Source organism: Muntiacus reevesi, chromosome 2 (assembly GCF_963930625.1).
Source record: "Muntiacus reevesi chromosome 2, mMunRee1.1, whole genome shotgun sequence".
Lineage (NCBI taxonomy): Eukaryota > Metazoa > Chordata > Mammalia > Artiodactyla > Cervidae > Muntiacus > Muntiacus reevesi.
Window position 1 is genome coordinate 215,758,760 of NC_089250.1, and position 26,954 is coordinate 215,785,713.

Genomic DNA, 26,954 nt, shown 5'->3' on the forward strand with positions numbered 1-26,954 from the left:
GACAACTTTGGAGGAACTATGGTGACTGGCAGTGGAAAGAATCAGGACGTGTGAAAATCCTTAAAAATTTATTGACTTAAATAACTTTGCCTATGTTATGAATAAAGAGAAACCTTTGTGCAGAAAAAAAAAAACACATATGTAAATCCTAAAAAGCTATAAAGATGCTAAATCAAACAACTAAATTGAAAACATTGCTTTAAATGGGATCAAGAACAAATCCCAGGGACATCCCTGGTGGCCCAGTGGTTAAGACTCCATTCTCCCAAAGCAGGGGACACGGGTTTGATCCTCGGTCAGGGAACCAAGAGCCCACATGCTGCATGGTGCAGCCAAAAAAAAAAAAAAAAGAACAAATCCCAGTGAGGTTTTTCTGGGCTACCAGGAAAATGAGAGATCCAAGGGTGGGGTAAGAGAAAAGCAACCGTTCATCATAGGAAGTCCATGAGAAGCAAACTACACTAAGAATAAATTCAATGAGGTTTCTGTTTGTTTTTTAATCAGGGACCATTTTGTCAAGTTATAAGTACAGTTAATAAATGTTGTTTAGTTCTTTTTTCTAACGAGTGACAGGCCTGCACTTCATTCACATCATCTGCAGAGATGTACATGATATAATCTTTTCCAAAAAATTCCAACTAAGAATTACTAATTAAGAAAAATAATTATGAAGCATATAAAATGTTTTGTGACTTAGAAGCAAGCAGCTAACCAATCTGAGATAAGGAGATGCTTCCTGTTTTACTTTACCATGCTCACTTGTAGAACAATTCAGTTAGGTCAGAGATTCTTCTGTCAGGTTACGTCACTCTGTAGTAGTACCTGGCAAGTTCTTTACTAAGAGATTTTTGAAGAGATCAACTAATGTTTGTGAACAACAAAATGTACAAAACTTCAGAAATGTTTAGTTTGTTTTGAACTTATATGCTGTTGGTGCAACAACAAAAGCCAACAATACTGCACTTGCAGGAATATTATCTCCAACAATATGAAACTACGTATGTGTGTGTGCTGAGTCCCTCAGCCAACTCTTTGCGACCCCGTGGACTGTAACCCAACAGGCTCCTTTCCATGGAACTTTCCAGGGAAGAATACTGGAACAGGTTGTCATTTCCTTCTCCAGGCGACCTTCCTGACCCAGGGATCAAACTTGTGTCTCCTGCACTGGCAGGCGGATTACCACTGTGCCACCTGGGAAGCTGAAACTACATAAGTACAAGACTATCCACTGCAGTATTGCTCATAATCGCAAAATCCAGGAAATAAACACTCAAGCACAGGAGAGTGGCTGAATAAACTAAGGAAGATTGCTATGAATTGATATATACAAAGTATAAACTAAAAACTGAGACTGGCTACTCTGGCAATGGGAAGGAAAGGGTGGGAGGATGCGAATGGGGTAAAAGGTATAGCAGGGAAGCAATTCTAGAACCATGTTTTTACTGACTCAAAATTTTAAAAATAAGAATGAGGGGAGGCAAAAATGCAATCCAAAGAAAAGCAAATGAACCTAACTGGATTTCAAATGAACTAGCATAACCATAGGAGAAAGGAAACGGAGGAGGGAGGATTCACTTGAGTTGCTTATGAACACTGATTTTTTACTTTATAGCTTCAGTCCAATGACAAAAAGAGCTACAATCAAATACTGAACCCTAGTTAGTGGGTTTGCTCTCTCATAATGACATAGTTTTAGCATTCTGAAATTATTTCAGTGTCTTATATGATTCAGCAATCAAATAATTTGTAGAAAGAACCAAGTTTTACACTGTCATAAAAGGGAATTATAAACATGAAAATGGAAAAAGTTAAAATGAACCCTGTGGTACAGAAGGCAGCAACATGGATCTAAATCAACTTTGAATGTGTTGACTTATATATGTACACATAGACATGAAGAGATGTCAGTATACACACACGTGTGCACATACATATACATCTGTGTATGTGTGTGTGCATACATCTATACACATGCATGTATATAAATGTACACACACATCTTTTGGTTCTGTCTGCTGAAGCAGTGACACCTGAGTAGCAATGAGCACATCCAGCATCCAGACCTTGGCTTCTAAAGACCATTCTCCACAAAAAAGAAACAAGAGTTCCTTACAGAAGTGGTTGATTCCAGATCTGGGACTGAAAAAGTACAAAATGAGCCTAGAAAACTTCTGGTTTCTGGTCTGACAGGGAGAGATCCTGGAAATCATCATTCCCATCCTCACAATGAGAAAAAAGCTGAACAAACTGAAAATCAACAACTCTTCTGAAATCCACCAGACCTGAAGTCACAGGGCAAACCCCTGTCCCAAAACTGGAGGTGGTGAAAACAGGAAACCACAGTTTACTGGAAGCTAAAGCCCAGGAGCAGAAGCCCAGAAACTGTTATTGACAATCGCACTGGTGTGCACAGAAATGAACCTTAGCATATTTGGTCAAATGGTTTTCAACAAGGGTACCAAGATCATTCAACGGGAAAAGGACACCCTTTCAACACATGATGTTGGAAAAATTTAACATCCTCACGCAAAAGACTAAAGTTGGATCCTTTACCCTACAGCATGTACAAAATTAACTCAAAATGGAGCAGAGACCTAAATTTAAGAGCTAAAACTATAAAACTCTTAAAAGAAAGTAGGGGAACTACTTTGCGATGTGGAATTTGGCAAAGACTTCTTGGATATGTCGGCAAAAGTGCAAATGAAAGAAAAAAATAGATAAACAACACTTCATCGAAATAAAAAACTTCTGTGATCAAAGGACACAACTGACGGAGTGAAAAGGCAACCCATGTGATAGGAGAAAATGTCTGCTAACCTGACATGAGTTTAATATTGGGAATTCATAAAGAACTCCTACAATTCAACAGCAAAATGCAACCTGACTAAAAGAAGGCCAAAGGACCTGAGTAGACATTTCTCCAAAGGCGAAATACAAATAGCCAATTAGCACATGAAAATGCTCAACATCAGTAAAAAATCAGGGAAATGTAAATCAAAAGCACAATATCACTTCACATCCATTAGAATATTATTTTTAGGACTTCCCTGGAGGTTCAGTGGTTAAGACTCCATACTTACAATGCAGAGAATGTGGGTTCAACACCTGGTCAGGGAACTAAGACCCCACATGCTGCACGGCATGGCAAAAAAAAAAAAAATATATATATATATATACATATACACACATATATATATATATATTTATGTATAATTTTAAAAATTAAAAAATAGGAAAGTCTCTGGTGATCCAGTGGTTAGGACTCACACTTTCACTGCTGCGGCCCACGTACAAGCCTGGTGGAGGAACCAGGATCCCACAAGATCTGAGATGTGGCCAAAATAATAATGTAATAAACTAAGTACACGAACAAGTGTTGGAGAAGATGTGAACAAACTAGAACTTTGTCCACTGCTGATGGGAATGTAAACTGGTGGCAGCTGCTGCAGAAAATAGTATGGCCATACCTCAAAAAATTAAAAACAGAATTATCATACGATCCAGCAATTCTAAGCCAAAAGAACTGAAAACAGAGTCTCAGATACTTGTAAACCTATGTTCATTGCAGCATTATTCACAAGAGCCAAAAGGTGGAAGCAATTCAAGTTGATTGATGGCTGAAAGGATAAATAAAATATCGTCTGGACATACAATCAAATATTATTCAGCTTTAAAAAGGGCAATTTTGACACATGCTACAACATGAATGAAACCTGAAAACACTAAGTGAAATAGGCCAGACACAAAAGGACAAATACTGTATGCTGCTGCTGCTAAGTCGCTTCAGTCAAGTCTGACTCTGTGAGACCCCATAGACGGCAGCCCACCAGGCTCCCCTCCCTGGGATTTTCCAGGCAAGAGCACTGGAGTGGGGTGCCATTGCCTTCTCCGCAAATTCTGTATGACTCCACTTATATGAGGTACCAGAGGAGTCAAATTCAGAGACAGAAAACAGAATGGTGGTTGCAGGGGCTGAGGAGAGGCAGAGTGGACAGTGTTTAACAGCTGCAGTGTCACTGGGATGATGAAAAGTTCTGGAGACAGACACTGGTGATGGTTTCACAGTGTGAAGATACTTAATTCATTTTGAACTGCAGATCTAAAAAAAATGTTTTAAGTGGTAAATTCTGTTATGTATATTTTACCACAATAAAAACTGGGAAAAAGTGGATGGCACAGTTTGGGGTTGTTTTTGAATTTGTACATTGCTGGTACAACAAAAAAAAAACAAGCAGTTTGGTAGATGCCAAGGTTGAAAACAAACAATATAAAAATCAGATACTCCTTGTTTGCATTAGTACAGAGAAGCTTAAAACAATTAAGTTTCTAATTACTCATAGCCAATATAATGCTACTTTCTTTCTTCATCCGGGACTCACTGAGCACTCCAAGAGGCACTGGGCTCGCGGGTCTGCAACAGCCGTGCTGCTGTGAGCAGGCGCACACGCCCGGAGACTCAGGGGCCAGGGGCCACCACAGACGCGCAGTCGGGTGACAGCCTGAGGGGGTTCTGGCGCTGCACGCTGTCCTGAGACACTGCTAGCGCAACAGAGAAGGCTCACTCGTGGCGATCCTGACGTTTTGTATTCTTAAAGGTATAATTCTTTACAGTAGCTACTTATGGTGTTTTTCCCAACTGTTCTGGATCTATTCCAGAATGGCATATATACCACTGTTTGTCTCCTTTCCTACAGGCAACTCAGGTTTACTAAACATTATTTGTGGGGCACAAAGCCCCCGATGTTTGGCTCCACCTCAAAACTACCGTGCAATATACTAAACAACATGATGACTATTCAGTAAGTGACTACATAATTATTTTGGACAGTAGGGATAACATCTCTATCTACTTTCACTGAAATTTAATTTAAGAAGGAAACAGTTCTGCAGAAGGAAAAAGGAAGAAAAGCAAAATAACCTTTACTCTGTGGGACGTAAGTTAAACCTAAAAGAGGAACTTTCATGGTAACTGGCAAATTCTGTGAAATTCAGAGTTATAGCCTTTAAGTTCTCCAAAAAGTTACAAACCATGTTTTCTAACACCAAATTGATTTTATTCTCCTCCTCCTTTCTTTCTTCATGAGCATTTATAGTCACCTTCTTCCTCGCCAGCATCTCCTCTCTTTCACCTTCTACTGGCTCCTTTCTCTTTGCCTTTAAACTAAAAAGAATTTCCTTAACCTTGAAAAATATTTATTTAACTGAGATGCCCTCTCTTCCAGATACTCTCACCTGTTACTATCAAACTTCTGAAATAGACTAATAGAGTTTCGGATAGTCCAAAATCCGGGTTCTACAGAATCTATCTCTTTTTACAAAAAACCCAATGCTCTTTTCTTGGTCATTAAATCTTCACTGTGTTCTATTTACCGTAGTGGCTACTACCACCTCCTTTCGAATGTCCCTTTCCTCGGTTCCCACAACTAAAATTTTCCTCCTTGGCTTCCATAATTAAAAACTCTTCTAAATCTCCTTTTAACTCTCAACCATTCCTTCTGTTCCCTCTAATTCTCTCAACAAGCCTTTTCCCAACCCTCAATTGTGAGCATTCCCCAGGGTTCAGTTCTTGGAACCATACTCTATTTATACATTCTTTAAGAGAGCTCAACCATTTTCATACCTCCAACCATAACTTTTTTAAACTGAGTAACTAAAATTTAGATTCAGCTCAAGATCTATTTCCAAATTTACACCCTCTTACTGGAAATTGCTTCAAATGTCTGGCTGTCATTTCAAATTCAACACCAGCTAAGAATTACGTACTTTTGGAGGGAGCCTAACAGTTAAGACTAACCTCTCTCCACATGGTTAAATTCTACTGTTCCTTCAGCTCAGTCATCATTTTCTCAGGAAAATATTTCCAGATTCTCTGATTAGCAAAATGTACATATAGCTCTCTTTCAAGGTTTTTATCGTACCTATAATTTTCCATTTATTTTGTGATTCTTTAACGGCTATCTCCTCCACTAGACGGTAAGCCCCATGAGAACAAGGACCATGCCTTTCTGGAATGGGAGGTGAGCTATATAATAATCCCCACGTTCCCAGCACCTACCATTAAATTTCAGACATGTAGTAAATAACAGTTATCCAATATCTGGCAAATGAATGAACAAAAGCACTCCCAATTTCTCCTAAGTAATGAGTCTCCCTTCAATCCCATTGCTATCTCCACTGCTACTAGTCCACTATGGTTCACAGTTTAACGATAAACACAACTTATTCAATGAGCTATCTCCACATTCACAAAAATAATTTCCTTAACAATTTTATTCTCTACCCAAGAATCTTCAATGACTTCCTGCTTTCCTTAAAAACAAATCTAAGCTAATGCAGACATTTCACTAAAGAGTACAAAATGCCAAGAACAAATAAGTAAGTTGCTCAGGGCAAACTTCTCGCTGGCCATGGCTCTGAAAAACACTGACTAATTCTTCATTCTAAGTTCCTTGCAGACCTCCACCAGTAATATTACCTTGAAAATGTTACTATTCGTTGCATCACAAATGCCACACATTAACCAAGTTTTTTGGCAATACATTTACAAACTCTTAGGAACTATTATTTGTAACATTCTTATCAATTAGAACTTCAGGCAGTTGCATTTTATAAATTTGTCCTTAAATTCTAATGCTCACAGATTTAGAAGTTTAAAATAAAACTACAGCAAGCGCGCATGCACCAACTTCCTCTTTCCCGGCTGGAACCATGGAGGGTGCAGAAGAGAAGAAAAAGAAGATTCCTGCTGTGCCAGAAATCCTTAAGAAAAAGCGAAAGAATTTCGCAGAGCTTAAGATCAAGCGCCTGAGAAAGAAGTTTGCCCAAAAGATGCTTCGAAAGGCAAGGAGGAAGCTTATTTATGAAAAAGCTAAACATTACCACAAGGAATACAGGCAGATGTATAGAACTGAAATTCGAATGGCTAGGATGGCAGGAAAAGCGGCAACTTCTACGTATCCGCGGAACCCAAATTGGCATTTGTCATCAGGATCAGAGGTATCAACGGTGTGAGCCCAAAGGTACGAAAGGTGCTGCAGCTCCTTCACTTCCGGTAGATCTTCAATGGCACCTTTGTGAAGCTCAACAAGGCATCAATTAACATGCTGAGAATTGTGAAGCCATACATTCCACGGGGGTACCCAAATCTTAAGTCTGTAAATGAATTGATCTACAAGCATGGTTATGGCAAAATCAACAAAAAGCAAATTGCCCTGACAGACAACGCATTGATTACTCGATCTCTTGGGAAATACGGAATCATCTGCATGGAGGATCTGATTCATGAGATCTATACCGTTGGAAAATGTTTCAAAGAAGCAAACAACTTCCTGTGGCCCTTTAAATTGTCTTCTCCATGAGGTGGAATGAAGAAAAAGACCACCCATTTTGTAGAAGGTGGAGATGCTGGCAACAGGGAAGACCAGATCAACAGGCTTATTAGGAGGATGAACTAAGGTATCTACTAGGATTATTTTTGTAATCTGGTCCATTAATAAACAATTGAAACAAAAAACAAATAAATAAATAAATAAAACTACAGCAAATAAATTTAGTCAACTAAAATAACAAATAAACTCTGGTTCAATATTAGGAAAAATGTGTTAAAATCATATACCCCATTAAGAAACTTCAAGTTTCTTTTTCAAGGGATAATTTCTGCACAAAATAAAATTTACAAAACATGTACCTAAAAATAAGAAAAAAGTCAACCATAATATGCTATGATATGATATTCAAATTGTTATGAAATAGTTATGTAATACAAGAAAGTGCCTTAGTTTCTCTTCTTATTTAGGTCCAATTATTTAAACTGGATTTTCTAATGGCAAGTACAAGACAGATTATTCACATCATTTATAGCAAAAGTCACACAGAACAAAATATTAACAAACTTTCAAGATTCTTTATTTTCAAAACTTATAACACTTCTAAGTAATTTAATCCCATGCCTGCAGAATTTTATGAATGTTTCAATACAAAGAACTTCCTGAACTGAAAAACGGCATTATGAGAATACCCCTGAATCAGAAAAAGCATAAACTGAACAAGTCGGGAACACAGGGAAGGTACAGAGAGATCGGAACAATTATCAAGTCATTATGATGCTGCCCCTGGTGAAGAAGAGCTACCCAATCTGAGGACAGATGCAAGAAGAATCCCCACTGGTTACATTCAATTTGAAAATTTTCTTTCAGTGATGACCAAAGTCATGTTTCATTATTTTAGTGATGACTGGAAAAAAGATACAGACCAATTTTGGAAGATATCCTTCTTCATGCTTTTGAGGTATTAGATCCAGCTAAACATGGGTTTCTTTCTAAGGAAGAACTGATCAAGCAAAGGACTTTAGAAAAAGGTGAGCCTTTTTCTCAGGAGGATAGAGAAGAAATGTTGTCTGCTACAACTGACCAGAATCAAATTCAATTCATTACAAGGACTATCTGACAACAATAGTGAAAAGATAAAAATGTTGGAGAAGACTCTTGAGAGTCCCTTGGACTGCAAGGTGATCAAACCAGCAAATCTTAAAGGAAATCAGTCCTGAATATTCACTGGAAGGACTGATGCTGAAGCTCTAATACTTTAGCTACCTGATGAGAAGAACTGACTCACTGGAAAAGACCCTGATGCTGGGAAAGATTGAAGGCAGGGGGAGAAGGGGACGACAGAGGATGAGATGGCTGGATGGCATCACCGACTCGAAGGACACTGGTGATGGACAGGGAAGCCTGGCATGCTGCAGACCATGGGGTCTCAAAGAGTCAGACATCAATGTGTGACTGAACTGAACTGAAACACTCTAAAGACTTCATTTTTAATTTTAAGAATAATTTTAAGGACTGCTTGCCCCTGTTATTATAATTTCACATTTTATCTTATACTTCATACATATGCCAATTAATGCCTTCTAACAACACGTTCAGGATATTTGGTTTTTAAAGGTGATAACAACTGAAAACAAAATTTAGTATACCTGGCCTTATGGAACGACAGATTGCTAATTATTTTTAAAATTATTATTTATTTTTGGCTGCACTGGGTCTTTCTTGCGGGTGCAGGCTTCCCTAGTTGTGATAGTGTGGGCTCAGTAGTCGCTGCGCTAGGACTTAGTTGCTCGAGACATGTGGGATCCTAGTTCTGTGGCCAGGAATCAAATGGGCATCCCCTGCACTGGAAGGCGGATTCTTAACCACTGGAACACCAAGGAAGTCCCACAAATTGCTAATTATTTTTAAACTATTCTTAAAACATTAAAAAGGAAAAGAAAGGACTTCTCCAGTGGTCCAGTGGCTAATACTTTGCGTTCCCAATGCAGGGGCCCTGGTTTGATCCTTGGTCAGGGAATCAGATCCCACGCCACAACTAAGAGTTTGCATGCTGCAACTAAAGTTCCTTCATGCCACAACTAAGACCCTACACAAATAAGTCATTAATAAATCAATATTTTAAAAAGAAAACATATGTATATCTATGGCTAATTAATGTTGATATTTGACAGAAAACAACAAAATTCTGTAAAGCAATTATCCTTCAGTTAAAAAATAAATTTTTTTTTTTTAAAAAAAGGAAAGGAAAGAAAAAGTACAGACAGTTGGACAAATAGGTAGACAGGTACTTCACTGCTAGAAAACCACAAGTAAATGGGACCCAAGTCTTGGAGGAAAGGGAAGGCTATCACAATGTCTTGCTAAATACAGTGCTTAGAGAGAATTAAGTGGACCTCAGCTCATGATTAAATTCAATTAAAAAAAAAAAATCTTAGCAGTAACACTCCTTCAACTTTATAAAATAATCCTGTCCTCACACCACATCTAAACTCAAGAAAAGACAGTAAGACTTTTACCACAGCTTTTAAAACTGAAGTACAGATGATTACAATGTTTCAGGTATAGAGCAAAGTGATTCAGTTATATACATTTATCTTTCAGATTCTTCTCCATGAGAGGTTACTACAAGGCACTAAATATAGTTCCGTGTGCTTTACAGTAGTTCCTTGCTGTTTATTTTATATACAGTAGTGTGTATCAGTTAGCATCAAATTTGTAATTTATCCCTCTCCCACCTTACCACAAATTTTCAAAAAGGATTTCAACTTGGTTTTTCAAAAGGAATTTAAACAAGGACTCCACTATTCTGTGTTTTACCTCCAGTATTATATCCAGAGACATCAGGCAATTTGCTCAAAACTAAATGAGGGAGAAAGGCTGTAAAATGACACAGTGGTATAAACAAAGAACCTGTTTAAAAATGGGACTGAGTAATCACCCAGGATAAAGGTTTAAAGTAAACACAAGGTCAAGGCCCTCAAGCGAAGTTAAATGGTGAAGGTGCCTAACAGCAGACGGTTTTTATTACTACGTTTATTAATTAACATAAAAAGCAGCCTATGAAGCCTAATCCAAAGTATCAAATCTAATCCAACTTTACATACAAATATCAAACTAGCTATTCACATGTTAATGGGAATATTTTCAAATTATCTAAAAACAACGTTTAAATACTTGTTCATAAACTGTACTAAACCTTGAATAAAGGAGCCACAACTCTTCCCTGGGACACTAACCTAACATCAGGTAATCCGCTGACCCCACAGGACAGCCAGACCAGCAGCGTTCCTTCAAGCGCGCTCAGATCCACGCCACCTCAAGCCGCAGTCTCACACTGCTCAGCTTCCACAGCTAAGGAGACTGGAGCCTCGCATCAGCCTGAACAAGCACCAACTTTCCAAACTAGGCTGCACAACTCGCAGAACTGGGTACCAAGAGTCCATTTCAAAGGAGGAAGTTAAGTGCCTGCCCAGCAAGTTTTCAATTTGCTGGTGGGGAAGACACCAGCCATCTTCCGAGTCCAGGAAGCACAGGCAATGCACAGCAAGAATAAACCCATGTCTAGACTTTAGCATGCCTACAGAACTGATTTATCATCACAAGAGAATCATCACCAAATCATCCAATAGAGAAACAAAATATTGGAATTTCTTGAAAAGTAAACTAAACATAGACATATCAAAAGGTTAACAACATCCTATACAGGCTATTATTATTATAACTAAGTTACTAAACAACTATTTTGAATGATGGACAATACTAGTTCCGAGGAACCCTTAATCTGCACTTCTGCTACACTCTACTTGTATGTTCTAATTAATCTAAAGAGTGAATCTACTATTATCTCAAAATAATGTATAAACCACCAATTACACGGCATTGTTAAACTCTCAGGAAAATAGCAAAAAGTTCCAGCACTTGTCAATCTGCATTGCAATGACAAGTCACAGGGTCAGCCATTCAGGAGAAAGCTCAATTTTCCAGGCTAGGTATACCTTGAATCCTGGAATTCCTTTTCAGTAACATAAACAGATACAATAACGGAAAGGCCATATCTAGAAAAAGATGACTGTGAAAATAACATCTTTAGAAACTGAGGGGAAAAAAGCAAAGTCTAAGGATTCTGGCTCATCAAAGCAGAATGAGAAGACCTCCTTCAGAAAGACACTGGCTTTCCCAAACTCTTTTGGGGGGGGGGGGGGAAGACTAATACAAAATAAATACAGTTGCTTTTAACTAAGATGCAAGTTTTCATTTTTTGACTTTTCTTTTTAAAGTTCTGGCAGTAGGAGAGTGTTTTGTTTTTATTAAGCACAAGAAAAGCTATGAATTAAAACTGATGTGAAACATAATTTTTTCATACAGCTTACAGAAAATGTTTAAAACATTTATGTGATAAAGCAAATATAGTAAAATGTTAATGGTGAAATTTTAGTGGGTGGGTATATGAGTGATCAATGTAGGAGTTTTTAAAAAAGCTTTCTGTATGTTTGAACTATTCCATAATAAAGTGAGGGCTAACACTGAATCACCTCTTACAGTAACAGTGGTGATTAAGTAAAATTATGTACACAAGCACACAGCAGTTGCCCAATAAACGTTAGTCTATTTCCTGGTCCCTTTTGAACAAAGTCATTTATCCAAAGAATGAGCTGCCTCAAAAGTCACGAACTTCAGATTCTAGAAATACATGTATGTTCAGAACTTGAAAAGTCTTTGACAGTAAACACGAAGTTCTTTTAAAGGCACAGATGAACTCAAGAGAAAGAGGAATCCCCTAGGTGCCAGGAAAAGGAGGGAGGGAGGATTAAAAACCAGAACGCCAGAAACAAAGGAAGGAAGAGGGGAGACTGCTCCATTACCTCAGGGCTCGGGGCTTACCACCACATAGGACACAAGGTCCTGACAGTTACCAAGGGTAAAACTGGAAGTGGGGTCACCACACAAGGCTGAGACTGCGTCCACAGTTCAGTCAAAGAGACTGTTAACACCAGAAACCGATCACAAGGAAGTATTTCCACACACTTAGACACAGCAAAGAGAAATCAGACTGTTCATCAACAACTTTCACCTTTCCTAGAGAAAACAGGAAGCAGCAGAACTGCTCCGGAATGACAAACCCAAGGCTGGCACAAGAACCTGACCTGACCAGCCCAGACAACTGAAGAGCGCGCCGGCTGGCCGAGGACTGTCACAGGAGCGCCTCGCCCAGCCCTCTGCGCTGCGCGTGAGCACTTTTCACCAGGCTGACGAGGCCAGGGCTTTTAAGAACTTTTGTGGAAAGGGTGAATTCTATGGTGTGTGAATTACAAGAAGGAAGGGTAATAAGGAGTCTAAAAAAAAAAAAAGCAGCAGGCCAGGGCGCCTAACTCTCTTGTCTGCCTGAAGGCAGAAGGCCCCACAGCCCCAGGAAATGCAACCACAAATGGGGAGGAACCAGGTCTCCAGATCACCAGCCAGCAGCTAGTCTTCATGACCTCTCTTGTGTTAAGTCACTGTGTTTTGGGGTTTGGATAATAGCAGTTAGTTTTGCCCTAAACAATGTATAAAGGAAATGTTTTATCTTCTAAGTTGGTAAAAGGTTTGGCTCAACCCAGGTACAAACAAGCTGACCTTGACACAAAATGAAATTATACCTGTGGAACTCTCATCTAAGGTAGTTTTGTCAACGTGAGTAATGGAAAAAATATATCTTTATCTTAATTAAAAATAAAAGTTAAATAGGTAACATATACATAATAGCTCAAATGTTTTTTAAAAAATAAAAAATATAGGGAATTCCCTGGCGGTCCAGTAGTTAGGACTTGGCACTTCCACTGCCATGAGCCTGAGTTCAATCCCTGGTGGTGGAACTAAAATCCCGAAAATCACATAACATAGACAAAAAATAAATTAAAAATATAAAGAATAAATAAAAATAAAAGAATATAATGGAAAGTTTCCCACCTATTTTTATCCTCCATTAGCCCTAATTTCTTCTGTATCCTTCTGGAGCATTCTAATGCAAATACAAGCAAATACTGATAAATACTTTTAATCTTATTTTTCCCCTTTGATTACAAAAATGATAGTATACTATACCAAGCAATAACTTTACTTCCCTAATTTAGTAACAGATCTTGGAGATCTTTCCAAACGTGATATAAGGAGCTTCTTTTCCACAGCAATACAATAGTTCATTGTAAAGATGCACAGTAATTTAATTAATCACTCTTTTATTGAAGGGTGTTACGTTGCTTCCAATTGTTTGCTATTACGAAAAAAAAAAAAGCTTCAATTTAATACCTCCTACACATTGACCATACTGTTATGCATAAATTCTCAGAAGCAGAATTGTCAAAAGATACATTTGCAATTTTAATAAATAATTCTCAATCTCCTTTTCTAACAAATTCTCCTAATTTCCCTTTGAGATGTCACAAGTTAAAACTCAAGGGATGGTGATTTCTACTCCAGCTCATGAAGGATTAATTATCACAGAAAATGCCATCGTAGTAATTAACAACTGGGCACAATATATGAAATAAATTTCAGTTGTGGGACAACAGGCAGCGTAAGCCTAAAATGACTGAGAGAAGGGAGACACCGTGAGCCTGGCCGTTACCCAGCTTACTGCCAAGAAGGGGTTTCCAGACGGCAGCACAGGGAGGGGAACCCAAGCAGGCTCCGGGGTACTTGATGAGCAGAGAAGTCAAAGCGCAGAGGCTCCAAGGTGGCCAAACGTTGCAAGACAGAGTGGGTAATGGACAGGGGCTGCACAAAGAGCCGAGGAGAACGTCAGAGGGGCCTCTTGAGCCAAGTTGTATCCCAAGCGCCTGCAGTGGGAAACGAGACTGAGAAGCCAAGCTGCCAGAGAACTCTCGAAGCTCACGCAGGGCAGGGAGCACGTTCCCACCAGCCAGAAAGGAGAGCCCTCACACAACCCGGGGAACTGAGGAGGTTCGCATCTCATAGCAGATCAAATTAGGCCTGGGCTAAAGGCTGCTCTGGACTTGCCTCAACAAAGTTTAGAAGTCTCAAAGAGTCTCTGCATGTAACCTGTGTGCCAGACAAGAGCCAACACTCCTCAGGAATTCAACAAAACGCAGCAGAGATGTAACATACACAATGACCAACACCCAGTCAAAAAAAGAAAAAGAAAAAACACCACGCAGGCAAGGACGTAGAAATGTGAGCACCAGAAGAAAAATTCATCAGTGATGGGATGAGCCGGTAAGGACCTTAAAACAGCTGTTACAAAAAGCATTCAAGGTCGTAAAGGAAAATATGAACACAAGGAAGACAGAAATGGTATATATCAGATCTATATCAAACTTCTACAGATGAAACTAGAGTATCTAAAATAAAAGATACACTGGACTGCTGGCATTAATAGCAGACCGAAAACCACAGAAGATCTATAAACCTAAAAAATACAGCAAGAGTAATAATGCAAAATGAAAGATGGCGGCGGCGGGGGCGGGGGGGGGGGGGGGGGGAACCAACCGCACTGCTGGTGGGGAGAGGAGAGTGAGGAACAGAGCCTCATGACTGAGATGACAGCAAGCAATTTAACCACTCTAACCTATGTAAGATGAGTGCCCAGGAGAGGAGAAACAGAAAAATGATTTGAGGGATAGAAGCACATAGCATGTTTTCAAATATTCCTTGGCATATTTAAATTAAAATGGGCTATAAAAATACTTTTAAAAATATGAAAACATATCATTTAGGTAAATGTGAAAATTATCAGAACAATGATAATTTTTGTGGTAATACACAACAAAAAAAAACAGATTTTAAGTTTTAAAAGACTTGGATTTTAAAATTTAAAACTTCAAAAGAGTTCGGAAGTCTAAGCTCCATATCTTAATACTTACATGACTTGGGCAAATCACAACCCATCTGATTCTTGCGGTGTTTCTGCCTATAAAATAAGGCTGATATCTGTCCTATCCACTATATACCATTATCAAGAGCTCCAAATGAGATTACAAGCATTCCATAAACTAAATGTTAGACCACAATTTAACTCAGAGTAATTCCGTTTTTTAAAAGCAAGTGTATTTGGTGAGTCCTCTGACATTTATACCTAGTTCCACATCTCCCCTATTGTGAGAGAAGTCAGAAAAGTTTTTCAGAACACATTATTTTTTAAGAAACAAACTCTCAACTCACCTTTTCTAAATGCCAAAAAAATCATACTATTTATTAGTTAACCCATATAGTGAGTGTTCAATAAATATTTCACAAATAAATAAGTAAAAGTATAAAACAATCTACACTGGTTCCCTTCTTTTAACCTTAGGGGCAGATAAACCAAAAGAGAAGCCGGGGAAAACAATTTCAGGAAGATTCCTCAGATGAAAGTCCTACACCAAAATGACTAAATTTCTCCTATCCCCTTGCTTTTAATATATATCCCCTTGCTCTTGATATTAAGATGATGGACTTCCCTGATGGCTCAGATGGTAAAGAATCTGCCTGCAATGCAGGAGACCTGGTTTGATCCCTGGGTTGGGAAGATCCCCTGGAGAAGGGAATGGCTACCCACTCCAGTATTCTGGCCTGGAGAATCCCATGGACTGAGGAGCCTGGCAGCCCGCAGTCCATGGGGTCACAAAGAGTCAGACACCACTGACTAACACAACACTTTAAGATGATACAAAAAAAAACAATGAATACTGCCACAGAAGCAGCTACTATTTACTCAAAATCTAAACAAGGATTAACAACTGATTGAACCATATGAAGCTGCTTTTTATAAATATGATTGGTTCAGTTCAGTCACTCAGTCATGTCCGACCCTTTGCAACCCCATGAATCACAGCACACCAGGCCTCCCTGTCCATCACCAACTCCTGGAGTTCACTCAAACTCATGTCCATCGAGTCGGTGATGTCATCCAGCCATCTCATCCTCTGTCGTCCCCTTCTCCTCCTGCCCCCAATCCCTCCCAGCATCAGGGTCTTTTCCAATGAGTCAGTTCTTTGCATCAGGTGGCCAAAGTATTGGAGCTTCAGCATCAGTCCTTTCAATAAATATTCAGGACTGATTTCCTTTAGAACAGATGGTTTGATCTCAAACATTAGTAATTCTTATGGTTCAATCTGCTAGTAAAAACAAGCCAGAAAACAACGCTTAAAGGAGAGCTGGTAGTGGGGAGGGACAGTGGGATGTGCAAAGAGAAAGATAACGAGCAACAGTCTAGGGCTGAAACTACTCAAATCACTGAATGTAAAATCTTTGCCAACAAACAATATTTACATGAAAAGCCTGTAAACTCAACAGCTGTAACTTGGTACTCTCTGGAAGCCATGAACTACTTGGCAGAGGAGGGGTAGCAAACAGTAGGATGTCACAGAGGGAGCTAGTGTGAAGTAGAGCTGGAGAACGGAGAAGCAACCTGAGACCAAATTTGTTTCCTAAAGAGGAAGGAACCATACCCATCTCCTGACTTCTGCTTTCAGTGCTAATTTCTCCTGCATCAGATGATATTTCCAAGTTGAAAACCAATAGACAATCCTATAAATTCTTGAAACTTCTTATAATGATTTAAAAAAGAAAACCAGCAATTCTACACACTAAACGTTTTTATCTATACACACGTCAGTCACGTCTTAATCTAGCAAATAAATTTTAAAAAGAGATTGTGGAATTCTAGCTATTTTGAAACTATTCACAACTAACTCTACTACCTAATAACATCAGAAAGAAGGCTTACATACTGAAAATACCTTGTGCTGTTTTTAACGTATGAGTAACTTATGTATTTATACTTTAATATAGACTGTTTCACAGGCCAGCGAATGTTCCCACCTTAGCAATTTATAAATCCTTCCATTTTACTTTCCCTCTGAAAAGTTGCCAACTTTCAGGAAAATTTATGCAATTTTTATATTTATCTTGTTTTACAAAGGGCAAAAAGATAAGGATCAATTCCTTCTGTTTCTCAGCTGATAAAACAGCTATTTAGTCATTCCAATCTACAGAGAGAGGATGTTTTAAGTAGTACCGTCTTAGGAATAGAATGTTTTTTTCCCCCTCACATCTGAGAACAGAGATTGCCTTTGTCTTGATGGGCAGTATATCCCAAATTTTGGCATTATTTAGGCCTAGAAAATGAAAGAACACTTGGTAGAACTGAATTCCTTCACTCAAGGAATTCACTCCTTTACCTCCACAACCTCAAATTGTATACATTTTAAATACCTGGTAAAGACTCCATAAAAGTTTTTGACCTTACTGCTCTTCAACTACAGCCTTTGTAAAGAAGTCTTGGATGGATTATATAAAAGGTACAGCACATTACAGTTCACATTTCTCTTAAGACAGTGAACATACAGCCACATCTTGAAGGGTGTCATCTGCAACAACAAAGGACCACTGATGAGCAAGTACAATCTGATGAATATTTAAATTTTTTTTTCATTCTCATCATAACCCTGTGAAAATAGGTTTTATACCTCAACTTTACAGATAAGAAAAGTGAAGGCTGAAGAGAAATCTGTCCAAGGTCACACTAGGTATTAAGTGAGCGAGGATTTGAATCCAGACTGTAGTTCCAGGACCCACTCTTTTCCCACTCATTCCACAGCTTCTCCTATGAAGAGCTTCACATGATGAAAGGACCCTGAAAGATTATTTCATGTGCAGTAGGTCTGCTCAGTAGATGGCCATTAATTAACAAATGGCGGACTCTATGCCTGATTAAAACTCTCCGTTACATCCCCTTTTCCCTTCTTAAAGTTTTTATTCACTTCGTACTGTTTATCACATTACAGAGCTGATTTGGCTGGCGTAGGAACTGTGGAAGTTCTGTGCGTGACTTTCTAAGTTGAATTACAAACGAAACCTTTCTAGACATCAGAGCATTTTCTTTAAATATGATTTTTTCTTTTTCTTTTTTTTTGTAATTCTGCATTCGAACTGATTTATAACATACGTACATTCTCCTGGTTAATTTCTCTCACGTATTTCACTTCACTGTTTATCTTATGATTTAAAGTATGCATCACATATGTTTTTTATTTATTTTTAAAGGAACACAAAAATGTTTTAAAGAATTTGTTCTATTTCACAAGGATATAGATCCAGTACCCATTTTCACTATGACTCTCCCTACATAGAGTTATAACGTTATTCAATCCTCCAACAGGAGAATTTATAGGTTACTGTAAGCACCATTCAGTTGATCTAATTTTCTAACTTCAGTAAAATTATTAAAGCTGAGTGAAAATAAATGCCTGGTTCTCTTAATTCATTGTTTTTAGATTCTAGTCCACACTTCGTGTTCTCCACACTCTATTTTAATGCAGATACAAGGGTAAGTACTGGCACAGTTCTGAGGACCATCACTTGAGATTCTTTTTAAGTTTTAAATATATCTAACTCAACCAAATAAAGATGAGTCACTTACTGACTTTCAGTTTTATGGGTTTAGCTCCTCTCAATCTGAAGGAGCTATTGTACCCCTGACAACTCATAAATTCAGCATGAGGAAGATGACATTCATCCATTAACCAGATCAGCAGACATTTTAAGGTGGCTAAATTAAGAATTTCATGATATGAACAACAATTTAAGAATGAGAGCACTGACGGGCTTTATACGGATTCTCCCAACCATTTTCTCTACCATATGCTCATAGAATTTAATTTATTCTTCTCTTATGGTACTTACTACTTTATAACTTGCATTATGGTCTTAATAAAGATATCTTTTACTTCTTCCAGACTGGTGCTGCCCAACAGGAATATAATGGAGCCACATATATTATGTCTTCTAGTAGTCACATTGAAAATTAAAAAGTAAAACTGGCTTTAATGTTTTTAACTCAATATATCCAGAGTATTATCATGTGAACACGTAATCAATATAAAAAGAGATGAGACTCCCCTGGTGGTCCAGTGGTCAGGACTCCACGTTTTCACTGCTGAGGGCCGGGGTTTGATCCTGGGTGTGGATTCCCCAAGGCATGCAGCATGTCCCCCAACAAAAACTGAAACAGTTTATTTTCCTATGTGTGCAAAGTCTTCAAAATCAAATGTGTATTTTACACTTATAGCACATCTCAACTCAGACTACTCCTATTTCAACTGCTCAGTAGCCACATGATTACCATGCTGACTGCCACAGGGATGGGGAGGGGTGTGAGCCATTTTACAGTTGGAGAAGACTTGCTTTCAGATCTTAATTCCACTGTTTACTGGCCCCGAGGCAGCGCCCTCATTTAAAAAAATAGTAATCATTAAAATAATACTAATGACACATTTTTCATAAAATTAAATGAAATACATAACACCTAGAAAACATCCGGTACCTCAGAATAAGGCAAACAAAAATCCCTCGATAAATGCTATTATCAGACATTTGTAACCTTTAACACTAAGCACAGTGAGTTGCACATAGTATGCATTCAATAAATGTTTGCTGAAGGAAGAGAAATTACTTTGCACGACATTATACAAGTCATCTTAATGGCTTCTCTTTAAAATACATTTCTCATATAAGCAGGAGAAGTTTTCTGGGGGGATGATGAAATTAGTTTTGAACACCTTAGAAGAAAAGTACAAAGAGAATGAACCATCTCATCTCTTGGACTGTTCTTTATTTTCTTCCAAAGAACAATGAATTATTAAGCATCTATTTGCGGGAAAGCATTCTTATCAAGAGACTTCTTAAAAAGTTCATTGCCTAAGTGACAGTGCGATTTTACAAGTAACTCAATTATCTGCAGGAGTATTTTTACCTCAGGTTGGGATAAAAACACACCCCATTTCTGGGCTTTACTTGAAGAACAATGGTGCAAGCAAGACCCTTTATAATCTGAACTCAAGAAATTCTCAAATTCTCTACTTGAGTCAGTACAGTCCTTTAATTTCTCAAGCATCTTTCCTTTTCACTTGTGCTTACGACCTCCTTGCTTATGTTTTATAGTCCTACAGATGACAGAATCACAGAGTACCAAAGCCGAAAGGATCTTAGGTGATAACCCAGTCTTCTAAAGCATGTACCACAGGCGGTAAACAAGATGATTTCAAGTGGTATGTGTTAATATTGCCTACTTCAATGGTCACATATTTTGTTTAATGTAAAAAAAGAAAAATATAACTAGCACATCAAATTCAAATTCATGTAGGGAGTTCCCTGGTGATCTAGTGATTAGAATTTGGCGCTTTCACTATCATGGCCCAAGTTCCCACTGGTTGGGGAACTGAGATCCTGCAAGCCATGTGGTGGGACCAAAAATAAAATAAAATTGGAAGTTAAAAAAAAAAAAGGAACTCATGTATATGTTCACTTACAACAGGGTTAAACTGTCCCTCAGTTCAGCTCAGTCATGTCCGACTCTTTGCAACCCCATGGACTGCAGCACGCCAGGTTTCCCTGTTCATCACCAACTTCCAGAGCTTGCTCAAACTCATGTGCATCAAGTCAGTGATGCCATCCAAACATCTCATCCTCTCCTCTTGCCCTGTCCATCACTACTTAACTGTCCCTACTTAAGGGTAAAAAAAAGTGGTGGTATGATTTTTTAAGCCAAGAGTAGCAGAGCTGGTCTCCATCCAAGTCTAAATCCTAGTTCTGTGCTCTTTTCATTGCCCTAAAGGATTCACTGCCCGTGTAACATGCAGTGATGAACACTCTCTTATACAACTGTTTCCTGATCACAATCCCATTTATCAAACCAATTGTAAGCAATGCTGGTATCTTAAAATACTAGTGCTCTTCCCCTATGGTAAGTGCATAACAGATCAATAACACCTTGATTATGCGGATAGACTGCTTCCAACCACTGAGAGTCAGCACAGGAGGCAATTCCATGTTGGCCCAAACAAAATCATAATATATCCTAAAGTCAAACAATGTTTGGATTAATTGCTGTTTGTACTATTCATTTCACTATCTTCACCCATGAATGAACAAAATGCTACACACATAAATTGTACAAACTATAAAATACATACAGACAGAATACACAGGAAACAACTAATACAGATCAAATAAAAGGGGTCTTGAAAACTGTAAATTGTACACATGAGGAAACTGAGACTCAGTGGTAAAATGACTGGCTCTCCCTGGCGGCTCAGTGATAAAGAATTTGCCTGCCAATGTAGGAGATACGGGTTCAATCCCTGGGTCAGCAAGATCCTCTGGAGAAGAGAAAGCAACCCACCCCAGTATTCTTGCCTGGGAAATCCCACGGACAAAGGAGCCTGGTAGGTTTCAGTCTATAGGGGTTGCAGAGTCGGACACGACTGCTGAGCACACACACACTTCCAAGCCCAGTCCAAGCTTGGAAAACTCTAGTGCAGTCCTCTTATCTTCTCTTTTCCCATCCGATGACTGGATGCAGTAATCATCCAGAACCTAGAGGAGGGACCTGGGATGAAGGAGAAGGGGCCTGGTGCATGAGTCACTACAGAAAGAGCATAAAGTGTTGCTACATGAATGGGACCGAGAAAGAGTCCTACAATTAGTTAACAGCAGTGCCAGTTCTAGTCCTAATTTACTCTTCGTGGTGTTCCATTGATTCAATACAAATAGTAGGGGAATGCATCTAAATTCTTCCATTATACTTGTACAAAGTGTGCTTAAGGTAACATGGAATCTGCAAATCTTTTCATGAAGCAGAAACTCTTGTAATGGACTCAGATTAGTAATTAAATTATCTTTGTCTAATGATGTTGGTCTGTCTACCTGAGAAATCTATACAATACTCCAATGCTAAGATGCTACTGTTACCCAACTGTTCTTGGTAGTGAGGAAAAGAGAATTCTAATTCCAGGCTACTCTTCTCACTTTGTGTCCATTTATGAACCCCTGGCATTCTCAACAGCCATATACTAATTTTCCTAGCTGCAATCATCCATGGTGGATTAGAATGAGTACAATCTTTGAAGTCAGAGAGAACTTTCTGAATACAAGCCTTACCACTTAGGTCAGGATATAACACTGGACAAGTTACTTCATCTCTCTGAGTCTGCTTCTCAACTAAGATAATAAGATAACACTATTCACATCACAGGATAAATAATACAGATACTGTGGCCTACTATCTTAGGATAAAGTTAAGAGAATGAGTACGAATAGAATAAGAAACTGTTCACCTATGAGTCAAAGCAGGTTTACAGTTTGTAATGTAATTCCTCTTCAATATATATTACAGTCCATCTTAAATGAATATTTACAAAGCATTCACTCTGTGCATACAAAGTGGTAAAAAATGTATAACCTGAAACTGATATATCAAAATAAGGTATCAAGAAATTCAGAAGAAATATTCATAATGCTTTTATTTTGGCTGAGCTGTGCAGCAGAGTTCTCAAGCCAAGAATCAAACCTGTGCCCCTGCAATAACAGTAGGGAGTCTTAACCACTGGACAGCCAGGGAAGTCGCCATAATGTTTCTAAATACTAAAAAATAACAATCAGGTTCTGGTTTTATCTTGTTTTAAGTCCTTATCAGAGACTTACACTGAAGTATTCATAAATGAAATGACATAGTGTCTGGGACTTGCTTTAAAATGCTTGCTTTAAAACTTGGTTGCCATTCTCCCAACCCCTGTGATTAAAAACAAAGTGGGGACAGTTTAAGCTGGGTGATGTGTACAGGGCAGGAAGTCGTCAAACTATTCTTACTACTTCTGTACATGTATTAGAAAGTTTTTGTTTCTTTTTTTAAAAATCTAACAACAACAACAAAAACTAAGAAAAACTATGCACATCATTAATAAACTTCTAAAGAATCAAAATCTCCATGTGAAACTTCTGTCATTTCAGCCAAAAATATATAAAGTATTTTAAAATCACGCAACATAAAGCATGTCTTTTTTTTATCAAACACTAAGCCAGACAACAGTACCTTCTCTTCCTTTGGTATTACTTTTCCTCTAACTGCCAGAACAGCCCAGGGTATGCTTTTCCTTTTGACTTATACTAGAAAGTATATGTATGTGAACTAGTTATATGTTCTTATGACAACAACTACTGCTAACTACATACAGAGACACACACGTAACCAGGACTACTATTCCATCATTACTGCTAATATACCCACTATGTAATGGCAGGCCCACTGGGTATACTTGACCTTTTAAAAGGCATGACTCATCTGAGAGGGTTAAAAAAAAGAAAGAAAAATTCCTCACAACATGTATCTTCAAAATAGTAACCAAAAAAACAGAAAATGTGTGAACTAATCTTAGTCTATATGCTGTTTAACTTATAGATTACACACAAACTTTTAATTTGCTGGCATACCACACATGAGACAAACTGTAAGTATCCACTGAAATTATTTAAAGGTAACTATAAACACCTTCAAATAGATTCTGTAAGCGCATTAATGCATAACTTGGAACACTAAAGGGAACCTTAAAATATTTGAAGACTTAACCTTACCCATGCTGCTTCAAAATAAAAATGTGGTTTACTACACTACCATATAAAGAGTCATATGCTTTGCATTTTCGAAATACTAACAGCAAGAACACAGAGAACAATCTTCTCCCAAATAAGTATCCAAAGCAATAAAGAAGCACAAATGTCTACGTTCCTATCAAACAGTCCTACATACCAAAAAGCACATAAAAAACTCGTTCCATACTTTCATTTCAAACGTGACTAGCTAGTTTACTTTCTTATGTGCTTTCACACGCATAAATTAGGTCTAACTAATTCTCTAAGTGGAGTAAAATTTCTTTTTGCTGTCTTTAAAGGGGAAAAAAAGTAGTTTAAAACTAGCTCCATCTCTTAAAAGAATATACATAGTTGTTCGTGGTACTCTTCTTTTAATTTTTATGTATATAAAATAGGAGAAAAATTAAACTGGAAATTTGGAAAAAACCCTTCCCTCCAAAAGCCCCCTCCTTCAATTTACATGACATCTTTTCTTCCATAAAACAGACTTCATTAGTTTACATCACCTTCAATCAGTCAACACTACTTACTCAGTCTAGGCACTGAATTAGGTACTCTGGAAAGCTACAAAGGAAATACAGGACCTAGTAACTACCTTCAAAGAGTTTAAATAACATCCCCATAAAGGAAGGAAAATGTAGTTACCAAAACAATAACCCTGCTGAGAGTCTTACACTCAAAGGTGGAACTACAGGAACTACGTTTTCAGGCCAGGTTTTTTACAGTAAGTAATGCAAGAAATACAGTATCTAACTAAACAGACTCCAAAAGTGGTCAAATCTGTTATTTATGGATTATATACACTGCTACAAACTTCTACAAGTATGACAGAGGAAGATTGCTCCTGTGAGTGACAGAATCCACATGTCCCTAATACATGTCAAGAAAGATGTACTCCTAGAAAGGGCCACTTTCCCTAATAACATCCTGTTTCTGCCACATACTCACCAAATGTTTGGTCTTCAACATTATGTTCCTAGTTTGAGAGAACAGCATGTATTTTACATCCTCAATGGCCAAACAGAAAATTTCAAGAAGCTTGACACAGTTAAGAATCTCAGCTCTATTGACTAGAGTAGGTGAAGAATAAAGAACAAGGGATTCTTTTTCTAATTTTCAAATTGTAGATGAGCCATCTAAAGCCCCACATTTCTGGTGGCTCTAGAAATTTCCTTTCTCTCTGTCCCCTGAGCATGCATATCTTTTCCTCTGTAAATTACTCTGTATGGACTACCAGAGCAAATATCACAGTGGAATGGGGGGTGGGTAGGGAACTGCCAAGACTAACCTTTTTCTTTTTCTACAAACCAATGGTCCTCCTGTGACCATGAACATCTTAGCAATTCTGATAACAATTTCCCAAATAAAACTGTATCAAGCAGTGGTTTCATTCTACTTGTCAACTTACGGGCCTTTTATATGCTCAAACGTTGGGGGGTGGGGGGGAGTGCCCCTAGGAGATCTGCTCCCAAACTTTGATAACTGTCTACAATGCACTTAACGTCTGCAGCATTAAATCTGGAGAAGAATTCTGTGTTACTAAACTGAATGGCATCAAAGAACATCAAACCAAGACGGCATTAAGAGGTACAATCAGACAGGCAAAAAGATCAGAAAAGCAAAGACCTCACAGCCCAGCTTCAAACGCTGCCTCAACTTTTCAAGTTTTGGGACTCTAAATCACTCGGAGTAACAGCTTACACTTGGGATTCATTACAAATTGACCAAAAGACGTGAAGAAAAAAAAAGAAAAGCATATATTAGTCTCAGCAGCTGGTAAATAACAGGAATTTTTGAATTACAGAAAAATAGGGTAAAAACAGTAAATATGGCTGCAGACTACAATACACATCAGAACAGAACCCGAGCTGTCTAAACAAACATTATCTACTGCCAATAAACAGCAGGGCATTCTTTAGCAGCTGAAGTACGCCAACCATTTTTCACGTTTTAAAGAGCTGCTACAAATTACCCAAATCGAAAAGGGTGGCAAAATCCTACACAGGTCTTCACCGCGGAGCCACCGCGCTAAGAGCATCACACAAAAGACCGGAGCAAACACAGACCCGCTCTGGGCCTCGGCCGACGGCCGCCGGGAGCCGGGGTGGGCGTCCCAGACCCCCGCCCGGGAGCGAGTGAGGGCTGGGGGTGAGGTCCCCTCCCCAGAGCGCGCCGGGGAGCGGGCGGCCGCGCAGAGAAAGCGAGAGGCGCTGCCGCGGCGTCAGCGGCTGCCCAGGCCGCCCGGCGTCCGCGGCGGCCAGGCCTGCGCGCCCGGCGCCCGGCACCTCACCTCTCGCACGTCCTGCAGGCACTCCAGCACCGCCAGGTTGTTGCTCCAGGTGTGTTTGGGACACACGCGGCTCACGTCCTCCCGGCAGGACTCTTCCTCCGCCAGCTTCCAGCCCCCGCCAGCCCCGCCAGGCCCTGCTCCGCCCCGCCGGACCGGAGACCCGCCCGCGGGGAACGGCGGCTGCTGCTGCTGCTGAAGCGGCTGCTGCTGCTGAGGCGGCGGCTGCTGCTGCTGCTGCTGCTGCTGCAACTGAGATGACTGAGGCAGCAGGAGCTGACCCGGCAGCACGCCGCCTCCCGGCTGCGCCCCGAGGGGAAGAAGGTTGCTCCCCGGGCCCGGGCCCTGGCCGTGGCCGCCCAGGCCCTGGATTTTCTGCTCGCCGGCCGCCGCGAGCAGCAGCAGCGGTAGCGCCGCCGCCAAGCGGAACATCCTCAGTACACGTCCACACGCCGCCATCTTGAATCCGCGGCGAGCTCGACGTGCCCGCCGGCACCGCGTATTTAAATGAGGGGGCGGGGCGGGGCGGGGCCCCTCCGAACCCCTCCCACCGCTGGGCGCCGAGCGCGAGCCGCCGCACTCAGAGGGCCCGCGCCCCGGACCTCGGCCGGTGGGAGGGGACCCTGGGCGTCCCTGGCGCTCCTTCAGATCCCTGGGGAGGGCCGCTTTGTCTGATTTCCTTGGTTGTCCGTCACCGAAAAATTGAAAAAAAAAAAAAAGGATTAGGATTGCCACAACCAAGATGGCCGGTAGAGTGTGTCACCCGTTCTACGACTTGAAAGAAAAAACTTTATGTGTAGAGGTGAGCCTTACACGAATACGGTGTATTCCGGTATCTAAGAACCTCGTCTTGCACTTCTCCCTGCTTCCTTCCATCTGCCTCAGAAGCTTCTCTTACCCAGAGAAGAAGGCAGCGCTGAATCAGGGATAGGACC

General features: G+C 39.6%; 1 protein-coding gene and 1 pseudogene across 1 annotated transcript in view; one reads left to right on the forward strand and one right to left on the reverse strand.

Annotated features, from left to right (window-relative positions):
* GLG1 (golgi glycoprotein 1) overlaps positions 1–26,482 on the reverse strand; it is a 122,825-nt gene extending 96,343 nt beyond the window's left edge. The window contains exon 1 of the mRNA XM_065924999.1: positions 26,023–26,482. Within this exon, the coding sequence (XP_065781071.1) occupies positions 26,023–26,478 (456 nt within the window). The 5' untranslated portion in view covers positions 26,479–26,482. The remainder of the gene's footprint in view (positions 1–26,022) is intronic.
* Positions 6,706–7,454, forward strand: LOC136158609 (large ribosomal subunit protein uL30 pseudogene; annotated as a pseudogene).
* Positions 26,483–26,954: the final 472 nt, after the last annotated feature.